Source organism: Sander vitreus, chromosome 21, assembly GCF_031162955.1.
Source record: "Sander vitreus isolate 19-12246 chromosome 21, sanVit1, whole genome shotgun sequence".
NCBI classification, from domain to species: Eukaryota; Metazoa; Chordata; class Actinopteri; order Perciformes; family Percidae; genus Sander; species Sander vitreus.
The window spans coordinates 7,847,261-7,857,917 of record NC_135875.1 but is presented as its reverse complement, the minus strand read 5'-3'; the positions used below and the strand labels follow the sequence as shown (position 1 = coordinate 7,857,917).

The 10,657-nt window shown below is 41.0% G+C and overlaps 1 protein-coding gene across 1 annotated transcript; it reads right to left on the bottom strand.

The window, feature by feature from the left end:
* Window positions 1–104: 104 nt before the first annotated feature.
* Window positions 105–9,801, bottom strand: LOC144536785 (guanine nucleotide-binding protein subunit alpha-13-like). The gene is made up of 5 exons (XM_078280061.1): window positions 9,433–9,801; window positions 8,287–8,513; window positions 4,422–4,472; window positions 3,506–3,706; window positions 105–2,462 (listed from the first exon to the last, which is right to left on the bottom strand). The coding sequence occupies exons 1-5, from the start codon at window positions 9,713–9,715 to the stop codon at window positions 2,091–2,093; spliced, it is 1,134 nt and encodes a 377-aa protein (XP_078136187.1). The 5' UTR covers window positions 9,716–9,801; the 3' UTR covers window positions 105–2,090.
* Window positions 9,802–10,657: the final 856 nt, after the last annotated feature.

The window sequence follows — 10,657 nt, the reverse complement described above, 5'->3', positions numbered from 1 at the left end:
TAACATCTCTGAGCATATCCACAACATGCGTCTCTTTTGGGCCAATGTTAATCATGAAGAGGCTAAATACTTAATATGTAATATTAAGAAAAAAAAGAGCCTACTTTCATTAGAAACGTGTATTTTATTGATAGGGTTAGAGTGGCATGGAACTTGGCACAGGAATTAATTTTAAGGTGATGGAAAAGAAATACACAAAAATGCATCTAAAATCAAAAAAAGGTCATCTTCATCGGAAAAGCAGTGATTTGAAACACATTCAGAATGGAAAAAATACTCCATTTCTACAACCATTTACATACACAGAGATAATCCTGAATATTATTTACATGGCAACAGATTACAGTATATACAAAGCCAGAACTGGAAGCAAACTGAAGCTCACAGGAGGTTTATTTTGGGAGAAAAACTACAGACTGTCGATGTGAACAGTCCCAAGAAAGCATGGGGTGATTTGGCAGAGAAGCACAGATTTGAACAGTGCCTGGAAGTTGTCCTCTAACAAAGACTGGTCCCCTACAAAATACAGTAGCATTTTCCCCCCCCTAATTTTCCCCCCAACAGATTCAAAAAAAAAAAAAAAAAAAGTGAACTACTAAACAGGACAAGATGGCGTGTAAAACACAAACAAACCTACAAGAGTTTTTTCAGAGACGCCTGGAGTCACAACTCGGTAAATTACAGCTTACTATTACAATGGTGGTTACAGTAAAATCAAAACTCTGTACATCTATTAACAGACATTCATCATTCAGGAAAACAGGGGCGGTCTGTCCCTTTACAAGTCATCTAATCAGAGATACAAAACAAAGAGAGAGAGAGAGAGAGAGAGGTGTGTTGGGGAGTGTCTCTGGGTCAACTTTCAAGGGTCAAAGCCAGGAGGATACAGTACCAAACACCACCCAGCTAACTGTACTGAGGCCTGGCTGAGTCTTGCTGCTCTGCCACCCAGATAAAGATTCAATTATTCAGTTAGTTCACCAACAATGACATCAGCATGTACGCTGGTTTTGATTCAACCCTGAGAAAACAGTGGACTGCATGTTCACTTGCTGACACACCTGCCTAATGTGCCATTTAAGGTAATTTTGTCCTACAACCAAAAGCAAGGGACAACTTGCATCTTAATTATCTGTTGAAGGCAGCTAGGATTGGCTTTAATTCTATAGAGGCACAGGCACAAATGCAGGATTTAAACAGTGATTAGGTCTACATGAGACAATATAGGGAAAGGTATTGTAGGTTCAGTCTCGTGGTTGTGCCCTTTTCTAGCATTTTTCCCCACAGACAAGGTACCAGTGCTGGAGCCATTTTCCAGATCAAATATTTGAACCGTTCTGAGAGCTTTCGCAATCAATGAGCTAGTCCTTGTCGCGGCAAAAATGGCTCTGTGACTGGGTCTGGAAGAGGGAAGAAACGGTGCTGCAATATGAGAAGAAATGTTGGCAAACCCTTCTACAAACTACAGGGGCTTAGAAACTATGTTCACAAAGCAGCACTGGAGGGGTGCAACAGAACTAACGGAGCGGTCTTGGATTAGATGAATTCAATGCTTGTGTACACAGACTGGCAAATCAACGTGGGCGCAAAACTGATCTTGGACCATCTAAACTCTTACATGTTGTTTAAACAAACTAATTCCTGTATTTGTTACTTGGCAAGTTATGTATCTGGTTTAGAGACCATGTGCCCGTTTTGTAATAGGTTTTGCTGGTTTGCGCCAGCACCGGCAACTTGTGAGTCCAAAAGCCGCAGCAAATCTTGTGCTGTAAGGTGGCGCTCTGACCAGAGGAGTGAGTCTCTAGACAAAGCAGCAAAGTTCAAATGTTATCCAACTTTAAAACCGCCTGCTCGTCTTTCTTTATAACCACAGACTGCCCTACTGACTCATTCCCTTACCAAACTCTGAACCAACAATAGGCCAACTCTTCAAAGAGGAGTGTAAAAACTAATATACAGTAAAAACGGCTGAAGAAGAATGCTGACGTCTATCTGATTCTTCAAGGTCTCGTCAAGTCCTCGTCGGGAGCGGGGGGGTGGGGGTGGTTTGTCCCCGTTCAGGTCCTCTTTTTTTCACAAGTTGACAGGGGTCATTGGAGCATGAGCTGCTTGAGGTTGTCATGGAGGATGGTGTCCTTGACGTCCCGGAACACCAGCCTGATGTTCTCCGTGTTGATGGCCGTGGTGAAGTGGTGGTACAGTTGCTTCTGGGTGGCGTCGCGTCTCTTGTCCCGGAAGCACTCCACCATAAACGCCTGGATGTCTGGCAGGTTGTGCTCCTGCCCAGTGTACTCAGCAAAGTAGTCCTTGAGCGGAACGCTCTTCACTTTCTCCTCCAGCAGGTCCGTCTTGTTGAGGAAGAGGATGATGGAAACGTTGACGAAGACGCGGTTGTTGACGATGGTCTCGAAGATGTCGAGCGACTCGCGCAGCCGGTTGGTCTGCCTGTCCTCCATCAGCACCTGGCAGAGGCAACCCAGAGAGGAAGTACAATTACTACTGCGAGTACTAGTACTGTTGCTATTGTACCAGATGGAATTTAAACTAGTGATAGGCAGAAATCCAGCATTGGGAACATTGTTTGTCTACACAGAGTTTACTAAAAAGAAAGGTTTTGAACAACTCACTGTAGCTGTTGTTCTTCTGGTTGCCGTCTATTGAGCCAGTCAAAAATAGTCGATCTCCGAATGCAACATAACAGGGAGGAGAGTAAAGATGGAAAGCTCCTAAAGCTTAGTTCCATATAAATGCACAGATAATTTATTGTTTTGTCATTAGTGAAAAACAATATTGACCTTGTAGTTGAAAAAGGAGTCTCATATAAGAATGACATTTCCTCCTATGGAGTCCATTCATTCGCATTCGGAGATCGACTCTTTTTGACTGAGAAAATGGCAACCGCTAACGTGAGTTGCTTAAAACCTTTTTTAGTAAACTCTGTGTACACAAACAATGTTCCCAATGCTTGCGTTCATGTGTAGAGCCCCTGGTGATACCTGGAGCAAAGTTTCATGTTGTGTTGAGCCTTCTTAGTGTTTTAAAAATAATGATTTTGATGCTATCATAGTAGTGCCCCTAGCACTACCATTCAAAAGGCAATTTGACCGAAAAACGAAATTACAGTAAATCTTAAAAGTGGCGTTTCTGTCCTAATTATGCTTTTAAACGAAAGTTTGACTTTGGTACATTCACAAAAAGACCCTAGGTTGCATTTTGGCGAGAGTTACGCTTTAATGGGAAGACAGAGAACAACTTTTACATGAGCACAAAATAAGAGACAGCTTTATTTGAGGCAATCTACACACGGTGTGGAATGAAGCACAACAGAATAAGAGTGTGTTTATACACACAGCGATGACGACTTATCAAAAAGTCAACAAACATTATCCGTTGTATTATCAGTACAAACTGATTAATGAGCCACTTATCAGGCTATCTCAAGTGTGTGTGTGCGAGAAGAAATGAGACGCCATGGCCAGTGTTCGGCAAAGCGGCACGTTTTCACCTGGTCGTATTCAGAGGAGGAGACGAGGAAGAGGATGGAGGTGACCGAGTCGAAACACTCGAACCAGCGCCTCCGCTCTGACCGCTGCCCTCCCACGTCCACCATCTTGAAGGGAACACTCTTGATTTCAAAGTCATACTCGTGGATGCCCTTGGTGGGTTTACGAGCCAGCAGGATATCCTGTTGACTGGGAAGATAATCCTAGACGAGAGACGGAAAAACGCAATGAATATCTACATTTACAGAAGATGAATTTGAGAAAAAGTACACATATGATAAGGAGATCTGCAAGCAGTGGTGACAGTGATTGCTGTAGGTCTGATGGAGCTGACTGAAACTCCACTAAATAAAACAATAAATAATCTCCTGGGCGCCCAATCCAGTGTTGCAACAATGCCACTCTTTGATTATAGGTGTATAACATCTCCCTACATGCAATCACATACACACTCTTTTAAACTGGCATGGCAAGAAGAAATATGTAAAACCTTTGTAATTTAAATTGGACTTTTTAATAACTTATTTTGCCTTTTTAGAGGGAACTGAACTCAATGCTTTTTAAGCCTTCTCAAGACCTGCAGATACCCTGGTGGAGCATCTGTTGAGTTACTATGTGCATGTTTTCAAACAGCCATCAGCTAACCTTAAAATTGTCCAGACATTTTTCAAATACTTTTTTTATTTGAATTTTTAAAGATGATCTTTTGGGCAGATAAAGGGGAGAGAGAGGGGGAATGACATGCAGCAAAAGGCCGCAGGTTGAACCCGCGGCGGCTGCAGTTAAGGACTGAGCCTTTGTACATGGGGCGCACGCTCAACCAGGTGAGCTACCCAGGCGCCCCGACATGCATTGCAGCATTAACTATAACATGTACACGTCTGATTATAACAATCGGTGCAGGCGGAAACAACTCACCAGCTCGCCAAGCTTATCCAGATTATCCAAGAAATACTTCACCGACTCACCCTGCGACACGACAGAGGAGGAATTTGTTAATTCTACACAATTTATTAGATTCAGTCATTTTAATCATAAACAGCACAGGCTACTGACCGCTAATATTGCATTCAACAGAACACATGTGTTGCTGTTGTAGAAGCAGGACAAAATCTCACTTTAGCGCGCACACACACACACACACACACACACACAAAAACTGTCTCCTGAGAGCTGAGTCTGCTCTGAGTAGCTGAAGCAGGATGCAAAGTATTTGGTATTGCACTAGACACGTTTGTAAGTGTGTCTTTGATGTATAAGTGTGGCTAGCTCTGCATGTGTGTGTAGGGGTGTTTTTTTTCTAGACCGTTCTAACACTGTTCATACGCAATTAGTGCAAGTCCTGACATGAGGCTGCCAAGACTGAGATGCATTCCTTTATGTGTGTGTGTGTGTGTGTGTGTGAGAGAGTCCTGTCCTCCACATTAACCAAAAACTGACTGCAAAAAGCAAAGCAGATTTTCCTTACCGTCCTTCCTGTGACCCGCAGTTTCTCTACAATACCACACCACGCCTTTACAGAGGATTGCTTGCATGTGTTTTGCATTAATGACACAGCACACAGACACCTTGCTATAAAACCTACATTTTATTAGTAGTAGTATTTCTGAGTGTTAGCGGCATGCACCAAGCATTTTCCTCACTGCAAGCTTCTATACTCACCTTTTGATCTTTTAAAAAACTAACCTGACCTGTAAAACCTGTGTGTGTGTGTGTGTGTGTGTGTGTGTGTGTGTGTGTGTGTGTGTCTAAGATTACACAAGGGAGGAATAGATTGGCGTGGTGGTACACTAAAGCCAAAAGAAAGAAGAGCTACCTTTCGGTGAAGCTAATTTGAATTCTGTACACATTTCTGCCTTCGCCGGTATACGAGAGCTCAAATATGAGCAGGACTGGGGGTTTTGAAATCCTCAAAAATCTGTCCGATTAAAAAAGGAGAAGAGAAACAAGAAGAGCAGTCACTCTCAGCTCTTTCTGTTCATTATACAGCATGACAACGCCTGCAGTTTTTTACGAGTGTGCTGTGAAAGCAAATCTGAAACATAAGATAACCAATTGTGCCAATTGAATTGTGACACTTAGGCAGGTCTACTGTGTTTTACCATCTTATCATAACTACGTGTTACTACATTGCAAAAGAAGCAAGTAAGAAGAGGGAGTAAATGTGTATGGCTGACTTTAAAGACTGTGGGAACTTTGTACTATGCAAAACTAGAGGACCCAGAGGAGATTACAGTCTAAACATGTGTTTTTAATGATAATTAACAAGCACGTCTAGGGGCACATCTGATTTGTGATGCAAATAGTTAAATGCAAATATGCCAAAACACAATGGGTTGTATCTGCTAACAGAAAAACTAATTAATCCTCGGAAACAAGAGCAGGGGATATTTAAACCGCTCCCAACAGAACAACTCTTCAGCTGCTGCTTCTGGGTTTCATGTGTTATTGTCTGAATGGTAGAGCTTGTGTTTAGGAGAGATGATGCCCTCCGGTTTTAGATTTCATTTGCATTAAGACTTAATACCAGGGTTTTATACACTACAAAGGGCTGCAGCAATTATTATTATTTATTTTTTTTAAATCAATTTATCTGGTCATTATTTCTTCAGTTAATGGTTTAATTGTTTGGTATGTCAAAAATAGCTGGAAATGTCTATCACAATCTTCAAATTACTTGTTTTGTCAAAAAAAAAAAAACTAAAAAACTGAATATTTAGTTAACTAGAATTTAAGAAAAGAAAAAGCATCAAATCCTCACTTTTGAGAAGGTTGAACCATGAAATGTTTGGCTTCCGATAGTCTCGCATTGTCAGATCTTCCTCCACAGCGCTGCGGAGGAGGAGGAGGAGGAGGATGGTCTGGCGAGTCCACGCGGCATTCCGGGATGGGAGAAAACCCAATCACAATTGTCTTAGGCGGCGCTTAGCTCGGACACAATGACGGCGCCGCTACAAAATAGCCTCGGGAAGGAACTTGTTTTGGTAGAACATGTGTACGTTCAAAAGTTGTTTTAGTCGTGCAACTAGATTGGACAGATAGTCTAGCTAGCTGTCTGGATTTACCCTGCAGAGATCTGAGGAGCAGTTAACCATAGTCCTCAGAAATCCACCGGAGTTTAAAATTCCAACACAAAGGAAGCGGAAGGTGACGGACATCCGGCCCAAAAAAGTGACATCCGGCAGAATTTCTGGCGACACCTGAACAATCCCGGAAGTGAAATGTTGTCGACTACTTGTCTGATGATTGACTTACTAATTAATCTATGTATGTACGTACGTACACATACATACATATGTATGTATGTATGTACAGTATGTATGTACAGTATGTACAGTATGTATGTACAGTATGTATGTATGCATGTATGTACAGTATGCATGCATGTACAGTATGCATGCATGTATGTACAGTATGTATGTATGTATGTACAGTATGTATGCATGTATGTACAGTATGTATGTATTATTTTTCTCCTAAACTGAAAGATCGAATATAGGATCATAAAAAACAGAAAGGCAGCAAATGTTTGTTAATTTATTATCACTCTGTAAATTGACTAATTGAATAATCTAAAAGTAGCTTTCTGCACTAATATAAATGATAGTAACGTCCCAGATGACAGACTTTGAAGAAACAGTACATGTATATTGACCAACAATTGCTTAAAAAAAAAAAAAAAAAGGTTTTCAGCAACGATTTTGAGTAATGATTGTTTTTTTTGTTTTGTTTTTTAAAGCAAAAATAACTGTATAACAGATTTGCTGTTTTTTATTTTTTTATTTTCTATTATAGTAATTTGATTATATTTGGTTTTGTATTGTTGGTCCGACAAAACAAGCAATTTGAAGATGTCATACTACTGTATGGGCCTTTTTCTGACATTAATATACCAAAATATGAGAAAATAGTGGTTAGTTGTAGCCCTACATGCACACAGAATGTATATGTGTGTGTCCTTGTACTTGTGTAGCTGGAGATGTGACACTCTTAATGTTTGTGAACAAATAACGCTGAGTGGGAGAGCCAGAGCTGTTTGTAAGCATAAAGCTGTTTAACTACAGATCAACATTCCAGCTCTGATCACTCTTATTCCCCTTTCGGTCTGCACAACAAGCTCACACCAACAAGCTGAGTGTGTGTGAGACTGTTAACAAAACGCCACTGAGAACAGTTCGGCCTTATGCAACTGACAGGAAAATGAAATTGTTCTGGTTGTGTCTCATAAGTGACAGCAACTTGGAGAAATGTGTCCCCTATTTCCATCTGAAATGCTGGATAATGTAGAAAGTTCATCACATCAAATTAAACAAATTTGGTTTAAAACCGCAGCAGATTGTGAATGTATTACCAGGCAAAATATGTGCACAGGAAGGTCCCGGTAAGTACACATGAACATACTGGCGACCACAGGCTGATATTCTGGGGTAAAACGTCAAGTGTGTGCATGCTGACAGCCAAGCCTTAAGGAGCGGGGAGAGGTGTAAACAGGAAGCTGAGTCAATCACATGTCTGACTGCTCGAGAGAGAGAGAGAGAGAGAGAGAGAGAGAGAGAGAGAGAGAGAGAGAGCAAGAATTACAGGGAGAGAGGAAAGGGAGGCTGAATTAAAAAGAAAACCAGTTTCACTTTCCATTTCCACCACCGACTTTCATCTTTCTCATTCTGGACTTTTTTTTTTAAAAAGTCCAGAAAACTATTACTGGATTTGGTGAAAGAGAGGAACTGGGCCACCACTGTCTTTCAATAAGGCTACGTCAATGTGAGTGTGAACAGCCACTTACCAGCTGAAACTCCCTGCGGCGATCATAGGCGTTCTGTATGCCCGAGTCGTCCCATAGAGCTTTGATGGCGGACAGGTACTGCAGGAAGACGGGTGTCTCCAGCTGCCCATTGGCCATCATAGCCGACCGGGTGTTGAACGCCATCAGGCTGTCCCCATGCTTCTGGTTTTCTGGGTCACCCCACGGAATGTGCAGCTTCTCCCGGGCATCTACCAACACACGTACACCTGGAAAGGAAGGGAAGATTTCACAATCAGAGAGGCCCACTGGTAGTAAAATCTAATAGACCACATGTAATGGAAACCTATTGTGGAAGACAGACTAGAAGAGCAGGTGAACTGCATGCCAACCAAAAACGACAGGTGTCCTACAAACCTGTTATATTTGACAAGAGTAAAATGTTTAAAAAAAAGGTACCACAACCACAAGATTAACATAAAACTGTATCACAAATATTTGTGCAGATTTCCCAATGATTTACATTCATTTGAAACTGCTTCTGTAATATTAATAATAATAATAATAATAATAATAATAATAATAAACTTAATAAACAGTTACAGCAACAGCTGATCTTGCAAATGGTACAAATAAATGCATTTGTGAAGCTCTTAATATTTTATATTACATTTTCATAATTTTTGATACAGGTATTAATTCAATTAACCGCATTTTTTTTTATTTATTTTTTTACGTCGTTTTGTTTACACTAAATTATAAAGTCTTAGAAGTTGTCCATGTTATTTAGAGTACTCCCTGTAACGTTACATACAAAGGGTGGACAAACAGGAACACCTTACAGCACACTGGTGGTGGTGGGTTTACCCTCCATTAGCTAGCTACATCCCTATGTTAACGTTAGCTGTTGAGCAACTAAACTTGCCGATGGCCATTTGAAACTACTGGCGTGTGTATGACTATGCTACACATTTAAAACGTTAAATATGTTATGGCTACACGACTATAACTCTTAAAAAGGGAGATTTCAGTACAAACACGTTTCATATGGGTGTGCCGACAGTAGACTGTTTATGTATGTCCTCTAAACAGATGTTGAAACTTTCCAAACCATTTTAAGCGCCCCTCTGTCGCAAAAACAAGGCTTATCTCGTCACCTAATGTACCTGCAGTTAGCAGCGAGGTTACCTTTGATAACATTGCTGTAAATTGTGGCTCTGAAGTCCTCTCGGGCTTGCTGGTCGAAGTCCTGGCCGTGGATGATCCGCATTTGTTTGAGGAAAGTCGACTTGCCGCTCTCGCCAGCGCCGAGCAGCAGGATCTTCACCAGCCGTTTCACGTATGTTTTCTCCCGGGAGAGACATCTGTCGATCTCTTTTGACTTTCGGACCTGTTCCACCTCGCCGCTGTTCAGCAGGCAGACGGGTAGACAAACTTTTAACACGGACCTGGTCGGCAGGAAATCCGCCATGTTCGCACAAACTTCATCGATGCTAATTTGATGCGCGTTCGCGGAGCGGAGCGGAGCGCAGGCACGGGACCAAGCCCCTTCCCTAAACTCAGGAAGTAGTGCTGCTGACTGTTTGCCATCAATCTTAAATCACTTTTTGCTTTGCCGTTTATGTCTTGCTGACTCAAACAAGCATAGCATTTTATCCCACGTATGCCTTGACAAACAACTATATCTACATGAGGTCGATGTAGAAATATGTCAGTTGATATTTGAATTCAAGCAATTATCAGTCTTAACGGTTTTTACGACGCTAACACACAGTTTATGATTAAAACACACATTAATGTGCATGTGCAACTCAATTCAAACGCTATGTACTGTGTTTTACTGACAAGATCATACAACATTTACAAGTGAATTTAACGCTAGACTTGACTGATAACGACACGGTACTATTTCGCCCTCTGCTGGTTCACTTTGGTAATTGCGTAATTTATAGAAAAAGCCGCGCTCTGATTGGTTGATTCCCTTTCTCTCTTAGGTATGCTGCCTTTAAAGGCTGTTGAAAATATGACAATTTATATTTGAACGTACTTCAAACGGTCAATAAAATGTAAAATGCAGACAGAAAAGACTCGACCACAGAACAGTTGTCAATATTTGTTGAATAAAGTGTGATTGTTTTATTATTAAATTTGAATATCCTTTATACTTGTATGTCATTGATTGGTATTGTATCGTAATTGATGATATTGTACTATATTGTATAATGATATTGCATTTGCATAGTTGTTTCTAAGTGTCTCAAAGCTAATTTAATCTTAAGGTCCACTTTAATGCGAAAAATGACACTACAACGACATTACAATATCCAACCTTCCAAACAGGAGTTTATGGTGAACTCTTGAAGGCAGCATCAGTGTCTATCATTGCACTTTCCTTTCAGCATCACCACACAAC

What these genes read in the sequence shown, in the direction of transcription:
- LOC144536785 (XM_078280061.1), bottom strand. Translation starts at nt 9,715, where the DNA reads ATGGCGGATTTCCTGCCGACCAGGTCCGTGTTAAAAGTTTGTCTACCC. An exon ending in GCCGCAGGGAGTTTCAGCTG is followed by an intron (nt 4,473 to 8,286) that starts GTAAGTGGCTGT and finishes GTCGTGTCGCAG; the next exon opens with GGTGAGTCGGTGAAGTATTT. An exon ending in CCTCCTCTGAATACGACCAG is followed by an intron (nt 2,463 to 3,505) that starts GTGAAAACGTGC and finishes TGCCTCTGCCAG; the next exon opens with GTGCTGATGGAGGACAGGCA.